The sequence below is a fragment of the Helianthus annuus genome, chromosome 7, assembly GCF_002127325.2.
Source record: "Helianthus annuus cultivar XRQ/B chromosome 7, HanXRQr2.0-SUNRISE, whole genome shotgun sequence".
NCBI classification, from domain to species: Eukaryota; Viridiplantae; Streptophyta; class Magnoliopsida; order Asterales; family Asteraceae; genus Helianthus; species Helianthus annuus.
This window is the reverse complement of record NC_035439.2, coordinates 13,322,548-13,344,856: the sequence shown is the minus strand read 5'-3', so window position 1 is coordinate 13,344,856 and position 22,309 is coordinate 13,322,548. Positions and strand designations below refer to the sequence as shown.

The 22,309-nt window shown below is 36.4% G+C and overlaps 4 protein-coding genes across 4 annotated transcripts; 2 read left to right on the top strand and 2 right to left on the bottom strand.

Moving 5' to 3' along the window:
* Positions 1-4,534: 4,534 nt before the first annotated feature.
* Positions 4,535-4,957, bottom strand: LOC110866475 (flowering time control protein FPA-like). Its single transcript, XM_022115624.1, has one exon. It carries the CDS (start codon positions 4,955-4,957, stop codon positions 4,535-4,537), a length of 423 nt encoding a protein of 140 aa, XP_021971316.1.
* Positions 4,958-9,466: 4,509 nt separating this feature from the next.
* LOC110867804 (maspardin) lies at positions 9,467-13,922 on the top strand. The gene is made up of 8 exons (XM_022116815.2): positions 9,467-9,719; positions 10,362-10,487; positions 11,526-11,624; positions 11,766-11,908; positions 12,839-12,947; positions 13,030-13,137; positions 13,227-13,367; positions 13,458-13,922. Exons 1-8 carry the CDS (start codon positions 9,648-9,650, stop codon positions 13,857-13,859), a joined length of 1,200 nt encoding a protein of 399 aa, XP_021972507.1. The 5' UTR covers positions 9,467-9,647; the 3' UTR covers positions 13,860-13,922.
* Positions 13,923-14,371: 449 nt separating this feature from the next.
* LOC110867805 lies at positions 14,372-20,367 on the bottom strand. The gene is made up of 7 exons (XM_022116816.2): positions 20,213-20,367; positions 18,460-18,902; positions 17,609-17,793; positions 17,423-17,503; positions 17,260-17,335; positions 17,087-17,173; positions 14,372-14,744 (listed from the first exon to the last, which is right to left on the bottom strand). The coding sequence occupies exons 2-7, from the start codon at positions 18,878-18,880 to the stop codon at positions 14,605-14,607; spliced, it is 990 nt and encodes a 329-aa protein (XP_021972508.1). The 5' UTR covers positions 18,881-18,902; positions 20,213-20,367; the 3' UTR covers positions 14,372-14,604.
* LOC118480156 (protein MAEA homolog) lies at positions 20,276-22,309 on the top strand. The gene is made up of 4 exons (XM_035974865.1): positions 20,276-20,303; positions 20,907-21,090; positions 21,787-21,991; positions 22,193-22,309. Exons 1-4 carry the CDS (start codon positions 20,276-20,278, stop codon positions 22,292-22,294), a joined length of 519 nt encoding a protein of 172 aa, XP_035830758.1. The 3' UTR covers positions 22,295-22,309.

Sequence of the window (22,309 nt, the reverse complement as noted above, 5' to 3'; positions counted from 1 at the left end):
CACCATCATCATCTGTGTCTATAACACAAAAACCACCACTGTCATCATCTACAATCATATCACCACCACTGCCTCCTGCCATAAAGCAGAAGACAGCAGATGTTATAACATCTGTTGTAATGACAACAGTGGTTGAAACACAAGTAGTTTCAACTACTGTCAGTCAGTCACAGTCACAAACCACTGATCCACCCAAAACATCATCAGTCTCCCCTCCATTAAAAAGGAGAAGGGTTCTCATTCCTGATGATGAGTCACCACTACCATCACATCCTCCATCCCCTGCTCAAAAGCAGAAGACATCTGCTGACACATCAGCAGTTGTAATGACAACAGCAGTTGAGACACCAGTTGTTTCAACAGTTGTTAGTCAACCATACACCACTGCTCTATCCTTTCCTATATCACAACCAAAGCTCCTTAGTAGAAAAAGGAAGCCAATACCTGCCAATGAGGGAACACATGATCCTAATGCTGCAAAATATCCTCTGGAAATTGAAGCTCTCAAAAATGAGATGAGGCAATTCTATACAGAAGAAGATCCTTCAAAAAGAAGATTCTCCTCACTCATAGGCTACATGCCACCAGAGGATATGGATGATTATCTCAAAATAAAGGCAAGGCAAGCTAAAGTAAAGGCTAAGGTTGACAGTGAAAAGGAAAGTCTAAGCGAAATAGGCATTGCTAAAAGACTGAAGTTCTACCTTGCAAAGGTAAAGCAGATAGAAGAATTTGCCCAAGAGCTAGAAAAGGAAAAGGCTGATCAAAAGAAGAAATTGAGAGAACAACTTCTAGCCTTCATCATGAAAGAAAAGTTCTATTCTGCTGAAGAATCCTAGTTTAAAGAATGGCCTTTAGTAGCTTTGAAGCATGAGGCTGAAAGGATCCAAAGAATCAAAAATAATCCTTCAAAGAAGAAAACTGCTCCAAACTGGAGTAAGTACAAAAGACTCATTGCTGATCTCACTGCTGAATATAAAGGAAAGAAAAAGGAGTTAGTGGATGCTAAGATGGACACTGCTGAAGCCATATCAAAATGGTCTAGGCAGCAAACTGATGAAGCCTATGAGAGGCTAAAGAAAAAGAAGAAAACTGCTTCAGATGCTTCAAAGAAAAGAGAACAGATGATGAAGCTTGAACAGAAAATTGAAAACCTCAAGACAATGCTAAAATCAGCAAACAGTCCTACACTTGGGTCAAAACAAGATGAAGGCAAACAGGTGACTGAAGAAGAGGTCTTAGAAAAGGAAGCTGAGTATCTCAAGGACACCATCTCAAAAATGGGTCTAAATGAAGACAGCTCATCAAGGCTTCAAAACCTTTTTAAGAAGGTACTCAACAAACCTGCATCTCCAGACACTGCAAAAGACAAGACAGAAGTTGAAAGACAAGAGCTTAGTGAACAAGAAACTGCAAATGATATAGCTGCAGCAGACAGAGTCATTGAAGAAGCTTTCAATAGAATGTCTAAAAGTCTGCAGATGTTCTCAAGGCCATTATCCCTCAACTCATCAGATAATAAATCTCTCCCAAGAAACCCATTGGATTCAAAAATACTAAAGTGGATGTCTGATCAAAAGACCCACGTATTGACTTTGTTCAGATCCAATGGTGAGGTGAAGCATATATCAAGGAAAGAAGCACTAGGCCTTAGTGTTCAAGATTTGCAGGATCTCCTTGAGCTTTCACTGTGCAGGGATGTAGATGACCAGAGTGCCAAAGAATTTGAAGTTGAATTTAAGGAACAAGCTAGGGCACTCTTGATGAGTAATAAAGGTCCTGAATAAGGAATGGTTTTGGCATTATCTGTTCCAGGGGGAGATTGTTGGGATTGAACCCTAACAGAGGAACAGATAATGTAAAGCCAAAACCGGATCCCATCAGTGGACACTTAATAAGCAGCAGTTTACTCTAATCTCTCCCCTTGACAGTGGTTATCTAACAGCTGATGGATGTTAAGTGCTGCTCAATTACAACAACTGATAAACCAAACTCTGATGATTATCTAACAACTGCTGAAGACAAACTTTGTTGCTCTATCTACTGCTGTATCCTAAGTACTGCTGAAGACTCAAGCACTGCCCTCTCAAAGACTGATCACCTTTGAAGAAAGCACTGAAGACTCAACATCTGTGCTAAGGCTACAACAGTGGAACGTGAAGCAGTAGTTTCCTTATGTTTTGTATTTTAGTGATTATCAGATGTTACATAACAGTAGTTTGTATAGAACAGTATTTATAGTTTGTTAAGTCGTTAGATGTCACTATCATGGTGACGTCAGCTGAAGCATATCAGTAGTTTGGTTTGCCTATAAGTATGACAGTACTGTGTACTGTTACACTTGATCGTTTCGAGTGAGTTTTTCTCCTCAATTCATCCTTTCATCTTGTGCAACCAACTCTGGTGTATCAGGCTGAGGGGGAGTTTAGATTGTAAGCCTGCACTGTAATCTTTTGCTTTTATGTAAATCTTTTGACTCAATGAAAAGCAATTGTTTATCAATCTACACTTTCCTTTGTTTATGTTTACAAAGTTTGCTACTCATTTCCGCTGCACTTATTCGTTTTATGCAAACAAACATAATCACAGTCAGCCTCAGATCCTAACAGGACGGTTAATTATGCATCATCATCATGTGGTGGCGTTGGTAGCAGAAAGACAAAAGGGAACATGCACTAATCGGTCTTTGTCCCGATTGCTGAGTGTTATGTGCCTTATGTCCAAAGTTTGATGCAAAACTACTATCGAGTCGGGGGTCTTACTGAAAGCAGCCTCTAAATCTTACTTTTCTCAGACCCTACCTTAGCTTTGCTATTTGTGGGATTTACTGAGTATGATGATGATGATGATTTAGTATATATAATTAGATTTATTCAACCCGTATAATACACGGGGTTTATAAAGATATAATTTTTTTATTATTTAGTTTATAAAATTACATTTATCCAACCCGTGTAATATACAAGGTTACAAAATTACATTTATTTAACCCGTGTAATAAACAGTGTTTTTAAGAATATAACTTTTTTATTATTTAGTACATATAATTAGATTTATTCAACTCGTACAATACACGGGTTTTTATTATTTGGTATATAAAATTACATTTATTCAATACAATATATGATGTTCTTAGAGATATAATTTTTTTATTATTTAATATATAAAATTACATTTGTTCAACCCGTGTAATAAACGAGATTTTTAAAGAATAAACCAACTTTTGGACAAGTGTCATTCAATGAAGGTATCCTCAAATCTATATTTATCTAAATAAATAAATAATAAATTAATATTAAATCTTTTCATACTTTAATAAAATATTATCCTCAAATATAAATTGTTAATTTAATATATTTTTAAAACAAATCTCTCTTTTATCTACTTATCTTATATTAAATATATAAATAATAAATTAACATTGAATGTTATCATAATTTATTAAAAATATAACTTTTTTATTATTTGGTATATAAAATTATGTTTATTCAACTCGTGTAAAACGCGGGGTTTTTAAGGATATAATTTTTTTTTATTATTTGGTAGATTTTTCAACCCGACTATACACGGGTTTTTTAAAGATACGACGTTTTTAATATTTAATATACAAAATTACATTTATTTAGGATATATTTTTTTATTATTCTGTAGATTTTTCAACCCGACTATACACGAGTTTTTTAAAGATACGACGTTTTTAGTATTTAATATACAAAATTACATTTATTTAATCTGTGTAATATACATGGTTTTTAAAGATATAACTCTTTTTTAGATCTATTCAACATGAGTAATATACGAGGTTTTTAAGGATGTAATTTTTTATTATTTGGTAGATTTATTCAACCCGATTATACACGGGTTTTTTAAAGATACGACGTTTTTAGTATTTAGTATACAAAATTACATTTATTTAATCTGTGTAATACACATGGTTTTTAAAGATATAACTTTTTTATTATTTTATATATAAAATTACATTTATTTAACCCGTACAATATACAGAGTTCATAAAGATATAACTTTTTATTATTTAATATATTAAATTACATTTATTCAACCCGTGTAATACACGGGGTTCTAACCTAGTAATATTATAAATGAGAAGGAGATTAAACTAAATAATAATTATCCATAAGAAATTATATTAAATAATATTTAGTAGGAGGATTATGTATAATTAATTAGAAAAGATTAAACTAAAATAATACTTATCTGTAAAACATGGCCTAATATGATGACAAATGTCCCGAAAATGATTTCTTTTATTATATAGTATAGATTTCGCCAAAAGCATTAAAATTTCTAGGTTATTATCTATTTTGAGTAAACTGCCATTTTGGTCCCTGTGGTTTGGGCACTTTTGCCATTTTAGTCTAAATCTCACACTTTTTAAATTTGGGTCCCTGTGGTTTCACTTTTATTGCCATTTTAGTCCAAATTTCAAAACCCCCTCTTTTTTTACTATTGCAACCTGCCAATTTTGTCTTTTTGTTCAGAGGCATTTTTGTCCAAATTCTCACAATTTTTAGCGTCAATTAAAATTATAATGCACAAATCGGATATCAACATAAACATATAACAAATCAATTCCATATAACAACAACGACAATAACATCCTAAAAACCCTAACAACAACAACAACAAAAACGATACAAACTGGTTTAGCAAAATCAATCTTGAGCGATCCACCACGCAACACAACAGCTTGAAGCGACTCCTTGGCTCTCTTGGCATCCTCAGGCCGCTTCATATTCACAAAGGCATAACTACGAGCCGGATAACGCGTAACGCTCTCAACAACATCGTGTTTCTCGAACAAATTGCGCAAATCTAACTCCGTAACATCGGCCGTCAGGTTTCCGACCCATAGATTGCTGAACATCGCATCGGATGGTGAAGAATCGGTTAGGTTTTTGTTGCTGATTGTGTTGTTTGATTTGAACGGAGGCCTCATGGGATTGATTGAAGAATTGTGTAATGAATTGTTGAATGATTTTGAAGGTTTCGTTGAACAACTGTGAAGATTTGTTGTAATGAAGAGGCAAGGGTTGTGGTTTTAGGAGGATATATGTTTGGTTAGGTGCATTAAAGGTTGTGGGTTAGGGTTTTTTTTTGAAGATGATCTGCTGTCATTTTGTGGGTTAGGGTTTTTTTTTTGGGAAGATGATGGTTAAACAAGGGTATAATGGAATTAAATATATTTAATTTAGTTTATTAATTATTAATATGTTATATTAAAATCAGATGGACAAAAATGCCCCTGAACAAAAAGACAAAATAGGCAGGTTGCAACAGTCAAAAAAATAAGTTTTTGAAATTTGGACTAAAATGGCAATAAAAGTAAAACCACAGGGACCCAAATTTAAAAAGTTTGAGATTTAGACTAAAATGACAAAAGTGCCCAAACCACAGGGACCAAAATGACAGTTTACTCTATCTATTTTATTTGTCCATCAAGTTTTTTTTTTCTTATATGAAGTTACAAGTCTGGTTGTTGTTACTTTATTTTGAAATTTTTATCATTTGACTAAATTATTTTGGATATCACATTTTGAATTTTGGCCGTTTGATGTTTAATTAGCTTCATAGACTTTTTATTATATGAAAAAATAAATTAGTTTGAACATGTTCTAGGCTATTTTAAGCTTACCATATTTTTGTTATTAACTCGAATCGAATTAACTGAAATTCGAAACTAAATCGAATGCAACTTCAAAATTTTAACTCTATATAACTCAATTTAATTAACTCGAGGAATCCGAAATTCGAGTCAAGCAAAAACCCCCTAAAGTCATTTTAAAATCATTTTTGGTTCCAGGTGCTATGTTGTGTTTTGATTAGTCCCAAATGACCAATTAGACCTATTTAAAGGTGTATGAAATGTCAAAGGTACTTTAGAAGCAATAGTATATGAAAATTTTGTAAGTTTTATAAATGATGATTATCATTTAGCTAGTGAAGATGTTACTTAGAGTAGTCAACATGTTGATTTGTAGAACATTAAGCTCAAATTCCAATATGCTCCCTATAATTCACTCTAAAAATTCATATATTGTCTGTAAAACTTAAACTCGCTCAACTTTGGTAAAGATAAATACATAATACTATTAGGCCAAGTGGCCATGGGCAAATACCCGGAGATCAGTACTTAAGATTTTATAGGTGAAGTGTTAATAAACTTGTATCATGATCCTTAAAATTTGAGGGTAGACTTATTGGAGACAACCATACAAAACACCTTTCAAGACCTTCGTCTAGCTTCTTATGCCACACAAACTTCTCAATCATTCAGTTTCTATCCAACAATGAAGCAATAGTGGACACGTATATACTAACCAGATAATCATGTACCAAAATATTGTATATTTTATGTCTTTAAGGCTACTTATTATTCGGTAAAACTATCTTGAAGCCAAAGCAACAAAATTAGGTAAACAACTCTTTAAAACGCATCAACGTAATTTGTATGTCATAGGTACAAGTAGTGGATATTTAATAGATCCACCTATAACACAAATGTCCTTAAAAGCATCTCCATTGGGGTGCTCCACAGACGCCGACTACATCGTCTAGTACAATACCAGCGTCTCCCTCTCTTTCCAATCCTTCTCATATTCCCGTTCGTGGGCGTGCGTCTCCACAAACAAATCATCCCCCCTCTTTCTCTCTCTCTCTCTCTCTCTTCACCGCACGTAGAGTTGTCAGCCATGTCAATAGCACGAGGTCCACTGACGCCGATCAAATCATATGTCGAAAACGCTCTAAATAAGTTTTTACAATTTCAGCTCAATGCTTAACATCCAAATCTTTATAATATCACAAATTAATCTTGTTATTATTTCGATGGAAACTATATTTTACAAGACTAGATCAAAACTTTCCCAACCAAGATTATGCCAAAGTAGGGCTGTAAACGAACCGAACGTTCAGCGAACAGTTCGTGAACCGTTCGGCGGGAAGTTCGTTTATGTTCGTTCGATTAGCTTAACGAACGAACACAAACGAAAAATTTTGTTCGGTAAGCTTAGCGAACAAACACGGTCTATCCCCTGATCTTATTCAGCTCGGTGCTCTGATATCGGAGGTGGGCCTTTCGAACGACGAAGACAAGTGGATTTGGTCAGCCGCCAATAGTGGGGAGTTCTCGGTTAGTAGTGTCCGAAAATTTATCGGTCCTAGGCTGCCGCTCAGTAATCTCTTTGTAATGGATTGGTGTAGATGGGTCCCTCTCAAAGTTAATATTTTCGCTTGGCATTGCGAGCAGGAAAGAATTCCGACGAGATCTGCTCTCCTATCCAGGCATATCAGAATCGATAACGCTATGTGCCCCTTGTGTAATTTTGCTGAAGAATCGGCCGAGCATCTTTTTACCAGTTGCTGGGTGGCTGTGTCCATCTGGCAACAACTTTCTCTCTAGTGCAAGGTTCCTCAACTATACGCTTTTTCGCTTCGGGATCTCCTTGAGCTCCACAACGGGATCGGTATCCCTGATAGTAGACGGGACCTGGTTCACGGGCTGGTCTTAATCGGTTACTGGGGCATTTGGAAGGCTAGGAACACCCTGATTTTTTACTCGACTCCTTTCAAGATCGCTAATATCTTCTCTGATTTAAAGGTGTTAGGTTTTTTATGGTATTCGTCTAGATCTAAACAAAAAGATGTGTCTTGGGATAGTTGGTGTAAAGTTGTGAATATGTAATCTCTGTCTGTGCTCTTTTTGGGTCGGCCTGTTTTGGGTCGGTGTCCCTGTTAGTGAAGTATACCTTTAAAAAAATAGGTCTCGTTCGTTCGACTGCGTTCGTGAACGCTCGGTAATATGTTCGGTTACGTTCGTCCGTGTTCATTTGATTATATTAAAAAATAATTAATAATAAACATAGTTATGTGTTTAGCCGAGTAGGATTTGCAATTCAAAAGGGGGTGGCGGCGCAGCTTGTTGCCCGTCTACCAACCCATGATTTGTAATTTGCTCTAACCTTCCTTAGAGATCATAGCTGATGAATGGTTATCATAAGTAAACATATGGGCTTTTGTTATAATAAACATTTTATCTAAACATATTGAAAACTTAAAACCCTATTTTTTTCTAAGTTAGCTAAAATTTGGACATGCTCTGACATTTTTGAGGATAATTATGTCTAAGTTAGTTAAAGTTGATTCATAGTTTGGTAGTGTATTAGACTTCTTGTGTTTTGATTTATCATTTGATGGTTGTATTTAACTACTTATATCCAATGTTTAAGGATAACAATATTTTTATTTTTTTATTTTCAAGTTAAATGTTTGTTTGCGCTCTTTTTTATTTGCTTGCATTCGTTTGTGTTCGTTTGCGTTCGTTTGTGTTCGAGACCAGTGTTCACGAACTGTTCGTGAACAACTGAATTTCCTTAACGAACGAACATGAACATAAACTTATGTTCGGTATGCGTTCGTGAACAGTTCGCGAACATGTTAATTTCCTTAACGAACGAACACGAACATGGCCTTGTTCGTGTTCGTTCGGTTCGTTTACAACCCTATGTCAAACCCTAACACGGTGTTCCAAAAAACCGAAAAACCGAACCGAACCGACATAAAAACCGAAAAAGCCGAAACCGAACGGTTTTAAAAAACCAAAAACCGACATTTCGGTTTCGGTTTTGGTTTTGCCTAAAAACCGAATCGAACCGTGCACACCCCTACTAATAGGGCTGTAAACGAACTGAACGAACACGAACAAGGCCATGTTCGTGTTCGTTCGTTAAGGGAATTAACATGTTCGCGAACTGTTCACGAACGCATACCGAACATAAGTTTATGTTCGTGTTCGTTCGTTAAGGAAATTAAGTTGTTCAGGAACGTGAACACTGGTCTCGAATACAAACGAACGCAAGCGAACACAAAAGAACGCAAACGAACATTTAACTTGAAAATAAAAAAATAAAAATATTGTTATCCTTAAACATTGGATAAAGTAGTTAAATACAACCATCAAATGATAAATCAAAACACAAGAAGTCTAATACACCACCAAACGATGAATCAACTTTAACTAACTTATACATAATTATCCCCAAAAAGGTCTTAGCATGTCCAAATTTTAGCTAACTTAGAAAAAAATAGGGTTTTAAGTTTTCAATATGTTTAGATTAAAGGTTAATTATATATTATTTTTTAATGTAATCAAACGAACACGGACGAACGTAACCGAACATATTACCGAACGTTCACGAACGCAGTCGAACGAACGGGACCTATGTTCGTGTTCGTTCGCTAAGCTAACCGAACAAAATTTTTTGTTTGTGTTCGTTCGTTAAGCTAATCGAACGAATATAAACGAACTTTCCACCAAACGATTTACAAACTGTTCGCTGAACGTTCGGTTCGTTTACAGCCCTACCTACTAACACCTTTAAGAAATTAGAACTTGGAAAAAAAGAAAAAAAAAACACATTCATACACTTTGATTTTAGAGTCAACCATCTTAATTGTGCAAATTAGGTTGTACACTTATCTGTCAGCCTGCTCGATCTACAATCATATTCGGGTAACCGATCACGTGGTTCAGCTTTTCCTTCCTCAATCATTTGAAATAACGATGACCAAACCCACAATCCACTTAACGATCAACAACCCATGAGTTGAATCTTTGTTAATCATCAGCAATGAAAGGTGGGGTTTCTGCCCCTGGTGATTACATCTACTTCAAGTCTCAGGTTCCTCTACACAAGATCCCTGTGAGTTCTTCTCATTATCAACTCTTTTGATATCATCAATTTGCCATATAACTGGTTCAGTTGGATGTTGATTGATAAACCCTCTGTGGGGCTTCTATTGAGCATCAGGTGTTCGACGTTTTGTCTCACTGAAACTGTTTTTTTTTTTGCTGTGGGTATTCTGCAGCTTTGAAATTCACTTAAAGTTGGAGATATTTGTTGACTTTTAGTTGGATATATCAATCATAGACAATTAAACTTATAGAATACATATAAAATGTTGGTGTTAATGTTTATATCAAAATGGGTTCCACATTATCAATCTTATCTCTGAGGAATACTAGGTTAGGTTTCACTCAAAAGGCTCAAACAACAGCTCATTTTTAAGTTGACTTTGTGTTTAGATATAGAGATAGTATTTTGTCTTTTAAGGGGAAGAAGGAATATTGAATCTTTAGGTTGTCCGATTTAGGATTATGATGGTGGATTAAGCTGTGATGAAGTTACGAGAAACATTAATAATATGGGCGTTAACGATATACTTCCCTTAAAGTGAAATAAAAATCATATTCTTTAACTATACAAGTACCATAAAATGAATGCACTAAAGGCAAGTGCCATTCCCATTTTGTAAAACTTATAGTTTTGACATTTGTTTTTCAGATCGGCACAAAGCAATGGAGATATTATGATTTTGGTCCTAAAGTAGTGCCGCCACTGATATGTATTCCTGGCACTGCTGGCACCGCTGATGTGTATTACAAACAGATCATGGCACTATCAATGAAGGTGAGGCCCCCGTGATTACCTTTCCATCATAGTTGTTGATGGTGAATAGCAACAAATAGCGATAAGGTACCTATATGCTACATAGCGAATAGCGATAAATAGCAGGCGCTATTTTATAAATAGCGATACCATAGTCACATGGAACGCGGTACGAAAACCAGTACGCAATTCGGGCCTTTCTAAAAATCGGTACGTTGGGGGGTAGGTTCATTTGGGAACACTAATTCGGTACGTGGTACGGCGTACCACCGTAGTTTGGTACACGTATCATATATATAAAAAAGTATAAAATAGATCTTTCATTAAATTTTCAAAAACATAATCAAAATTCAAAACAGAAACTTCATAAAAGAAAATTCATAATCAAAACATAAATTTCATAAAACTCAATCTAATATATAAAAGCGGGAAAAAAACTGTTCAGTTACCTCTAATATATAAAAAGCGGGAAAAAGTTAATGGGTTTTCAAATTCCGGTACATGAATCTGGCTGTACCGGAACGCCGGCCACTACAAACGGAAACGCGTTTCGGGTTAATTAAAAATGTGTATTCACCGATTGGAACATGTACACAATCGGGAACGGTCCAAATTAGCGATCTGGTACGCGTACCGGAGGCGATGGGACGACTCTGTACCGCGATTCAGTACGACCGATCTAGTACGCGATACAAGGGTCTTTTAGCGTTTCCTGTGACTATGAGCGATACGCTAGAATTGTTTTTTTAATAATTTTCATATGTATATTATATCAGAATACCCTCGTATATGTGAAATTTTACATGTATATTTAACAAAAACCTAAGATATAGCTATTTTAAAGCTATATTTAATCGCTATTTATATTTAAAAATGAAAAATGAAATCCCGCTATTTATGGCTACATACTCTAAAGCGACCTTCGACCTATACGCTATTCGCTATAGCGACCGCTATTGACAACTATGGTTTCCATTTAGAATTATTTAACATAAAATGAATTTTAAGGATACATGATGATTCGAAACAAATCTGTAATACCATTTTTTTCTTTGTCAGGGTTATCGAGTAATTTCTATTGATATTCCTCACGTATGGAACAACTATGAGTGGCTTCAAGCATTTGAGAAGTTTTTGGATTTTATAGATGTCCACCGTGTAAGATTTCCCGTCACTATATATGTTAAACATGTAGATTAACAACACGAGTATACTATTGGCTTTGTTGCTGCTACTATTAATATTATTTTCCTACCGTTTTAGCATGCATATTATTTTAGAAGTTTTTTTTGGTAACAGGTACATCTTTATGGCACATCCCTAGGGGGATTTTTAGCACTTCTTTTTGCGCAGCATAGACCACGGCGCGTAAAGTCATTGGTACTCTCGAATACGTTTTTGGAAACCAAATATTTTGCGGCTGCCATGCCTTGGGCTCCTGTGTATGTACCGCGTATACTATAATTTATTAAACTCGAACTATTAGCATGTTTCTATCTATGAATGGGTTGGTTTGGATTACGGTTTATCTCTAACGAGTCAAATGGGCTAAGCTAAAATATTTAACTAAAATAGTATGTGTCAAAGTTTCTGACACGATATGAACCTAACACAAAATTCGTGGGTTTGGGTTTAGTCTAAACGGGCCGGGTCAGTTTCAGATTGAACCCGCGAACCCGTTTAGCTAAATGGTTCGGGTCAACCGTCAACCCAGTCGGGTTGGTGGGTTGATCTGTTTAACCCATCTTTATTATATATCTTTATTATATTATATTTTTTTACAATATGTTTTATGCTGTAAATTAAATTGGGTGTGTATTTTATGCCATAGTTATAACTTAAAAAGAGAAATTGACATAAGATTGTATAATTTAAATGTAATTATATTATATACATTTGTGTTTTTTGTCGTATTTTTTTTAATGTATCAATTTGCAGAAAAAATAAAAAATATAAAAATTCGGGTTGAACAGGTCGTGTTCGGGTCAACCCGCGAACATTCGGGTCCATATGTATGCCACGGTTTTCCGGTTCATGTAAAATTTTCGGGTTCAGGTTCGGGTTGAACCCGCGAACACGACCCATTTAGCACCCCTAGGTCAAACATGGTCAAAAGTCATCAAAAGTGTATCCAAATACACAAAAATCTATGTTAGTAGTGTACAAATATTGTATTTGTAATCATGTTTAACGAACATAATTAATTATACAAGTAAAGAAAATGAATGATAGAAATTTTGTGGGTTCAGCCCAACTTGACCTGGCCCGTTTGATCCGTTCACGCTCACTTGACTTTCCGGTTGTGCTACCTCTAAAACAAATGTTTAATTTAAAGCTTAAAGAAATACCAAATAGTTTTCATCTTGTTGCAGTGTTAGTTGGACCCCTTCTTTTCTGCTGAAACGATACGTATTAACAGGAATCATGAGCGGTCCACATGAACCATTTATTGCCGATTCTGTGGACTTTGTTGTTGCACAGGTGATCATTTTAATTTACAATCTTTTAAATCTTATAGCGTAACCTGTTATATACATAAGTTGAAAAGTTGCAAAACATGCAGGTTGAGACCCTCTCAAGGGAGGATTTGGCTTCAAGGTTGACGTTAACAAACGATGATGCATCGATTGGACCGCTCATGCTTTCAGATTCTTTGATCACTATAATCGATGTATGCTTCCATAACTTATAACATATCATTTTACGAACAAAAACAAGTTATCATTTACAAATGCACTATGTTTTTTTTTGTTCGTAAAGACAAACGACAAATGCGCAATCCCACAACAACTGAAAGATGAAGTAAGCGAAAGGTTTCCTGGTGCACGAAGAGCCGACATCAAAAGTGGTGGTGATTTTCCGTTTCTTTCACGCCCAGATGAAATTAATCTTCATCTCAAGGTAAACACGTATTATTATTATTATTTGTGCCAATGGGATGTCGTAATATAACACAAAGTTTCTAAAAAGTTGTGATTAACATGACGACAGCTGCACCTGAGACGGGTTGGTGTAGAAGCTCGAGAAGACCTGGTTCCCGGAACTCCAAAGGCTAGCGATGATGATGGTGGCAGTGGTGGTGGCGGCTCGGGTGAACCAAAAGATGATAGAGAAGATACCGACGATGCTCCAAATGGGGACAGATCAAAGTCGAACCGCGGTGCCCCTTCTAGCAATGACAGTCAGCCGCCACTTGTTCCTGAAAGTGATGATTCCCCCAATCCAGACGATCAGCCGAAAGGTGGCAGCCCTCTTGAAGGATTTTCTGAGATCATGGTCATAAGTTTATTGCATTTGTTGGTGAATTTTTTTGTTATTTATTATCAGCAGCTTCCTGTTGGTTTGTTAACTTTGTACATCACCAATAAGCATCATCCCATGATTCTCATGTAAATGATTTGTTTCTGTTTGTAAAATGTTGATTAATTTTTTAGATATGTGCAAGTAAATTGGATATTTTGTTGGGTGGGCCAATAATGGTTTTTTTTTTTTTTTTTTTTTTTTTCTGTTAATAGATAATGGAGGTTTGACCAAGATAACCTATCCCATTATTGAAAAATATAACCTAGATGTACCTATAAATGGCTCAATATTGCCACATTTAATACATTTTCGGATTAGGGTCTTTGAAAATCAATCAATTTCAGTTAGGTATATGCGGCTATTCGATTTGATCTACGGATACGTACTTGCTCCCCCAACTCATACACGCTACATACAATGGCAAACAATGATCGTAGACCGCATATACAACTCATACACAGAATACGACAGCAGTCTACAAGTTCAATTAGCATTTTAAGTTCAGTTTGGTCACATTGGTCCGGTCATAGCATGCTTAACTGAACCGAAGACGGTTATGTTAGGTCAGTTTTGTCGGTTATCAACTAATCAGATGTATGTTGTAACTTACAAGACGAAGGGAACAAATTTAGCAATAAACAATTGTATACAACTCTTGGACCATAAACAGTCTTACAACCCAACAGAGTAACAGTCAAAAGGGTCTTTATTCTTCATTCATGTTAGCAATAATCATGTAGTTATAATATAAGCCCATATGATAATCCATATTCGTGCTGCACGAATATATCACCTTGAAGCGCGACTGCAACTTACCCTACAAGAACCCATTGACCTAGACTCTCCTTATCTTTGATGATTGACCATGTTCCGCACCATCCGATCTCCTTCTCACACCCACATGTGAGCCAGAGGAACTTCCATGGTTCCTTAACTCCTCCGTTGATGGCAGTGCCCTTCTTGGCTCACCTAACCCTAAAACACCAATTAGAGGATATAATTGTTAGGATCGAGCGCACACACGAATACGAACACGACATGCAAAAGCAATAAACGAACACGACAATTTACGTGGTTCAGTCTAAATTGACCTAGGGTAACTAGGGTTTAGCAAACTTGTTCTCCAAGTTAAGCCCAAGTAGGGCCCACAAGGCCTGCGAACCCAACAATAACAATTAGGCGAATCAAATTGGAGCGACACTCGTATTTAGGCGAGAGATATATGCGTCTATAATTACAAGTGCTGCTTCATTGTAATGGCTTACGCACTATTGTAATCAAATTTTTATTTACCATTTGTAATGCTTTTTACAAACTGTTGTAATGGTTTGGGGGTACCTTTGTGATCGGACCATTTAGACGCACCTTTATAACTAGTTTAGACGCACCATTATAATTAACGGTGTATCAACGCTTTAAAAAAAGTCTCTTTTTGAATAATAGCAACACTATACTAAAGTAAATTAAAAAATTTCTTGATTTTATTATAGAAGTTCTTAAAAAGTAACGTTAGGTTTTGAGCTTTTCAACCTTTTTTACTTCCCTATTAATTACAATCTTGTCACCGCCACAATCTCAACCATTAAATGATTAAAATAGCGTGATGAACGGTCCAAAATCAAAAAAGTAAAGTTTGCACGGAAACATCCTTTTTTAGTTTTTAGATAGAATGATAGGAATCCGATTCTGATTAATAGGAATATAGATTGGAATTGAAATACAAATCGAAGATAAACAATCACCGAAGTGATCCCAGGGCTACGCCCTCTCTCACTGCACAATCGCAGGAGCCCTAATCGATCTAACAAACTCAATCCTATCCCTAACATGCCTTATTTCTCTATTACTTATACTACCCTCCATATTACACTATAGCCCCTTAAGAATACCTATACATCACTTCCACCTCATAGCTCATTCCTATCATTACTCCCCCCTTCAAAACAGTTTTGTCCTCAAGACTGGGATCGACTGCAAACGTCCGGTGGCCGAGGCTGCCCATGTACGACCCATAAATGCGATGTAGCCGAAAACGTCAATCGCGTTCCAATGAGAGGACGGTGAGACAATGAATTCTTTCCCCTGTCAAATGGAGCTTTTCCATTCTCACACAAGTCCAAATCGGAAAAAATCAGGCCCACAACCATTTTTTGCTCCACACCTTGGCCCGGATCTGGATAATCCAAATCCACAACTGTTTGCAGCTCCCCATTGTGGCCCACCAGTGGTTCTGAGCCCAACATCCCTTGTAGGTTGTCCAATAGGAGTCCATTAACTCTATGCGACATCAAAAGGCCATCGCCAAGTGAGTTTTCTCCAGATCTGGACATTATACTCTTCAATTGAATGCATAATGACGGAGAAGAAGGAAGAGACGGAGATCTGAACAAAGGATCTGCAGAACCGCCTGAAAAACTTGAATCCGAATGAATATTCCTTAGCAAATGGCCACGGTCGGCTGAAGCTTCTTCAAATCGGTCATGAACAAACGTGTTTTCAGCAGTTGATAAGGCCCAATTAACACTCTCTGGCCTAGATTTGGAGCCACATCCAGTATGCAGTAACGATTTCCCCAAGCGTTCTTCAGATCTGGCGATGAACGCCTCCAATTGTGCTGAGAAAGAAGAAGGTGGAGAAACAGAACCTGAAGACGTGTCTGAAAATTGTGAAATCGATCTGAAATTAGATCTCGAATCCTGATGGTGCATCCAATTGAGAACCACCTTTCGAAACTCCCTGGATTCAACAAGTTCTTCTTCTAACAATTTCAAAGAGGTTTTGATTTTAGCAACATCACCTTGAAGTTGTTTGATCTGCTGTTCCTGAGCATCCAATCGATAGGTTTGAACTAGGGTTTCCATGATAGAATGAAACGGCAGGACACAGATCCAAAAATTGGATCAGAGGTGAAATTGTGACCGGAATTTGATGGAATTGAAGCAGCGAAGAGAGGCAGGCAAGCAGATTGAAACACAGAGCCGAAAATGGAAGATAGATCTGAAATTGAAGATGAAGGAGAGCAGAGTAGGCAGGTCGGACCAATGATAGGAATCCGATTCTGATTAATAGGAATATAGATTGGAATTGAAATACAAATCGAAGATAAACAATCACCGAAGTGATCCCAGGGCTACGCCCTCTCTCACTGCACAATCGCAGGAGCCCTAATCGATCTAACAAACTCAATCCTATCCCTAACATGCCTTATTTCTCTATTACTTATACTACCCTCCATATTACACTATAGCCCCTTAAGAATACCTATACATCACTTCCACCTCATAGCTCATTCCTATCATAGAAATACCAACTCATACCTTCACGAGTACTAGATCCAGCAGTCCAGCCAGGAAGATGTTTCCTAGCTTTTCCATTCCAAACCTCTTCAAAGCCATCAAGTTCATCTGAAACACACCGAAAAAACACGCACATTAACACTCACCGTTGCATATCCTTCTAAATACATTGTAACAGTATCGTATAAAAATACCTTCATTGATGTTGTGCAACACTTGCATTGTATCCACCTGACCATCTGACTTCAGATTCCTCGAAACCGTATGCCCCTACCATCAACACCAATAGTTTCGTTCATCCAGTGAGATGCACATAATAGACTTATTAGCCAGCAAAGCACGCACGATCAAAATTACCTTGTCATGGATTCCCCTTAAAAGCCTATGAGTTGCCTGGCCTGTAACCGAATCTGCTTCTTTATATTCCTCAAATCGTAACTGAAACACACAAGATAGTATGCAACTAAAGTCAAAAACAATATCAAAAGAAGATTTTTTTTTTTTAAAAAAAAAGAAGTATGTATTTAACTATTTATTACTCACTCCATCACTGCCTGCCCTTTTGGTCATTGAGGAAGTATAATATGCTCCGTTAGAACCTCCATATGTAACGGTAGAGCTTTGATAGGTGAAGCTATGAGCTTGCGGATTTGAGCGTGTATTATTATTCATCATATTCAACTCATTCCCGAATTGTGTCTGTATCGGTTCTCGACTTTCAACGTGTGCTATCACCAATAAAGACAAAATTTAAACACGGGGAATAAATTTCTGGCTGTACTCATACAAGCAATAGAGTGAAATGCCAAAATAGTCCCCTGAGGTTTGGACTGATTTGCTTGTTACATCCAAAATAACTTCTTTTTTCTTTTTATCTAGACACCTGATGTTTTGATTTGGTTGTCATTTCCATTCAAAATAATCACAAACCCAGTTAAAATGTATCGTTAAATCATGGTCGATTTTGCCAATTTACCAAATTTTTTTTTTGTTAAATGGGTAACGATACATTTTAACTGGTTTTGTGTTAGGAATCATATGTTTACTTTGCTATTTCTAGTATTAGGGAGGGGGTATTTGTAACTTTCTCTCTTATAAATAAGTATGGAATAGTTTGTATTGAGGAGGAGAGTTTGTTATTCGGTTAGGGCTCCATTGTGGAGAAGGGCTTAGCCCGGGATCACTTCGGTTTGTATTTCAATTCAATCTATCACAATTATCATATATCGATTCCTATCATTTTGTGATTTGGATGGAAATAGCAACAAAATCAAAACGTCGGGTGTTCAGATACAAATAAAGAAAGTTATTTCAGATGTAACAAGTATATCAGCCAAAACCAAAGGGACGATTTTGGCATTTTACTCTAGGCAACAAGTAAAAACACACTTTACCTTCAAAGTCATCATCAGGATGCACAATGTAAGGTTGTGTCTCCGACCTAACATGCTCTCTGGAATTCTTGTTCTTACCGTCATCAGCATCGGGTTGCTCTTTCTCATCATCGGAGTTCAGTTCTTCGATAATTGGTCCCCTTGAACTGTTTGGCAACATGGGTCTGGTTTCGGGAATTCTAGGTGCTTGTTCAACCATGAACGGGTTTGATCTTGGACCGAAGAAGCTTGATCCAAATGGATTTAAGTCCATGAATGGACTCCCCAACGGGCCAGACGAGAATATTCCACCAAATGGGCGCGTGAAGAAAGGGTCATCGAATGGGTCCCTTCCTCCGAAAAGATCAGGTATACCACCGAAACTACCAAACGGGTCACCGAAACCGAAGAAAGGATTACCTCTTCCTCTCCCACCTTGCATCTTATTCTTCAAACTATCTCCCCTGAAAAATCCGAACAAATTCAAATAACATTTTAAGAAAAAATCCAATTATTTTAATAGACTGTGGATCGAATACAGAACAGACCCAGTCAATTATGTTAGAAAAGTAAATGGCACAAATATGCAAGAGAACGCTGCATTATGATTACCAATCCAATATCGCAAAAAAAAAATACACTTAAAGGCATCTAATTTCCGGATTCTAAGCTCACAAAAAGATACTCAATGGGAATATCTCACATTTTTGTCGTCTAGCCTTAAGTACCCTTTATCTCACATCTTTCTTTTGGGTTTATTTCCTCTGTAGAAGGGTAAACTGGAATAAGCTGTATAGCGTGGGTAAAAGATTTTAATCTTGTAACAAGACTCAAATGCTATGGTAATGGTATTTCCTAACCATAGCAATATATCCTCACATAACTATGGTACGTTAAGATTTATTCTCTTGTACAAGTGGAAATCAAAGATTGAATGCAAATTCCAATTCTTACTTGGACAAAACTCGGCGCATTTTTCAGGCTAAATTACGACAAAATTCGGCCAAAAATCATCCTATCAGGTCTCAAAACAACTATACCAACCCTAAACAACCCTGGAATCAGCCTCAACTAGCCCTAAAGAAGCCTAAAACATGTCTAATACCCTAAAAACTGTATTCGTGTTCTACATGCCTCGCCTAAAAACGCCTTGCATTGAGACCCAAGGCTCACCCTTTGCGTCTCGAGTGCGCATTGGGCCTTCGACAACTATGGCTTGTATACTTCGGTATTTTCTGTTTGTACATTCGGATATCAAAAATCGATTCTCACTTACACTACACTAGTAACTACAATCTTCCTACAAACACCATCTAAACCAATAGATACATACAAGTGCCCTTTCAATTCCAACATGTATAGAACTTACCACCACATGTTAACAAACATAATCAACATGTATACAAGTGCCCTTTCATTCACCTCACCTCACCTCAACTCAATAAGATTAATTACGTATAATCATTATTCATTAGCTACATAACAAGTTACCAAAACTTAACCTAACAAGATCTGCAGTTTACCAAACTAAACAAGCAGATTGATTATTATTATTTATTAACAACAAACAAGTTGTTCAAATTGATCAGCATGACGTCATAAGCACCAAAATTTCACACGTAAGAGCAGGAATAATCATATAAACCGAATGGAAAGCTCGATTATCGAATCTGAAACTGATTATTGAAGGTAAAAATGCGTTATACATACAACAACAGACTTAGAAACATAGAAGAAAAAGTGTTGTGTATTGAAATTTGAAAACCCTAGATACCTGTGGTGGAGATCGAACGAATTTGAGTGAGGAATACGAGAATTGAGAGATTATTGCGAGAAAATGGTAGCGTTTTGGGGTTTCGGTGAAAGTACGTTCGAGAGATGATGAGTAGTATGTATGATGAACGGTAACAGAGGTTTCTAGAATTCTATGACGGGTTACCTAAACTTTTGTTTTTAATACGTATTAATTAATTATTAATTATTAATTATTATTTAATATTTAATCTATCTATACTTTCTATAAAAGGAGAAATCCAAGTGACATAAGAAAAGCTGATGTGTTAGCTAGAGAGCATGTTCAACAAGACTTTTCTTATGTCATCAACAACGAGGTGAAAGCCAAAGGGAGAGCATGGTGACATCATAAATTCAAACCACTGTCCTACTTTAAAATTCAAAGGTCTGCCCAACCACTGATGATTCAAAATTCAACACTGATGATTCAAAATTCAACCACTGGCCAACTCCAAAAATCAACCACTGATGATTCAAAATTCAAACTTCAAAACCTCTGAGGATTCAATATTATGGCTCCAAATTCAAAATTCAAAATTATGGCTCTAGATATATAATTATCATCTTCTTCAATCAATTACTCTCTCTAATCAATTTCTCTCTCAACTCTCTCTCTCTCTCTCTATCTAAAACTCATTTTCTCTCTCTCCAGTATATTTCTTAAACGCAAGAAGGTAAAGATTACTCTTCTTCTTCAATAATTAATCCTCACTTTCCTCTTTCTCAGGTGACTTATCAAGGTGACGTTCCGATTGAAGAAATTCAATCGAAGGCGCTTTCTGGTCGCGTGTGGAACCGCAGAGAAGAGGAAACAAAAGGCTCGAGGTTCAGCTACGAGGACCAGTGCGCTAATCCCTGGTCTGCTGCAACAAACCCTCACCAATCCCTGGTCTAGGGTTTCGCTTCTTAAAATTCCCGAAACCAAAATCTCGTCTTTCATCCTTCAATTCAATCTCCGTATTCCAATGGATCCTTCAGATCCCCTTGACATATTCCAGATTTACAAGCGCTATTACGGTAATTATGATCCAGTTTTAACATATTTCTCTATGTTATGTTATTATGATGTAATGATTACTTGATTGATCAACTGTTGTTGTGAAATCTTGAATTGTTATGTGAACATGTAAGATTGTTAAGAAGTTTGACTTGGTTTGTGTGAAATGATTGGTGCAGAAGTGACACCAGAGGCATTGAGATTTGGTGGAGATGGTTACTCAAACCCTATTGTTAAAGAGTCTTGGAGATATTGTGCATTGAGAGACGTATTTTATAACTGATTTCATATGAGTATCTATCGATTGTGGAACTTCAATTAGTGTAGGTTCAATAAAGAGAGTTTTTGGGGACTAAATAAGCATCTTCATCATGATATATAGTCCTTGCTTGAAGCTGAATATTGATGTATAATTGGTATATTGCAGTGATTATTTGATTATCAGTAACTTGAATTTGAAATTGAAAATGACATGATTCTGGTTATTTTCTCTAGGGGATTGCTGTTGTTGCTCATCTAAGGCACTTTGGATGCCCTTGCTGGTAATCAGTTTAAAGTTTGATCTATTTGTTTGAAAAGTGTTATGAGGATGATTGCACAAAAGAAGATCCTTTGCCTCAAGAAAGCTTCCAGAAGCTCGCAATGCCGTTGCCCTTCTCAAAGCAACACCACTCAAAGCTTGTCTGTTATATAACGGAAGAGCTAATGGATACAGAGAACCCCCCACTTGTCCTGCCCAATGGCTATGTTTACAGCACTAAGGTTAGATATATACTACGATTACATAACCTTATTATTACAATAATAATCTAAATGTTTGGAAAAGCAATTTAGGAGACTGTATGCATTGATGGCTGAGTTTATACCTGTTTGACTTTGACCCTTCACTCAATTTACATGTTTCATTAATGAAATTAGAAGGAAAATTTTATTTTTATTATTTTTTAATTATTTTTAATGCAGGCTCTTAAGGAAATGGCAACTAACAATAATGGAAAAATTACTTGTCCAAGAACAGGCTTGGTTTGCAACTATATTGAAGTCACCAAAGCATTTATCTCATAATATGCCTACTCATCT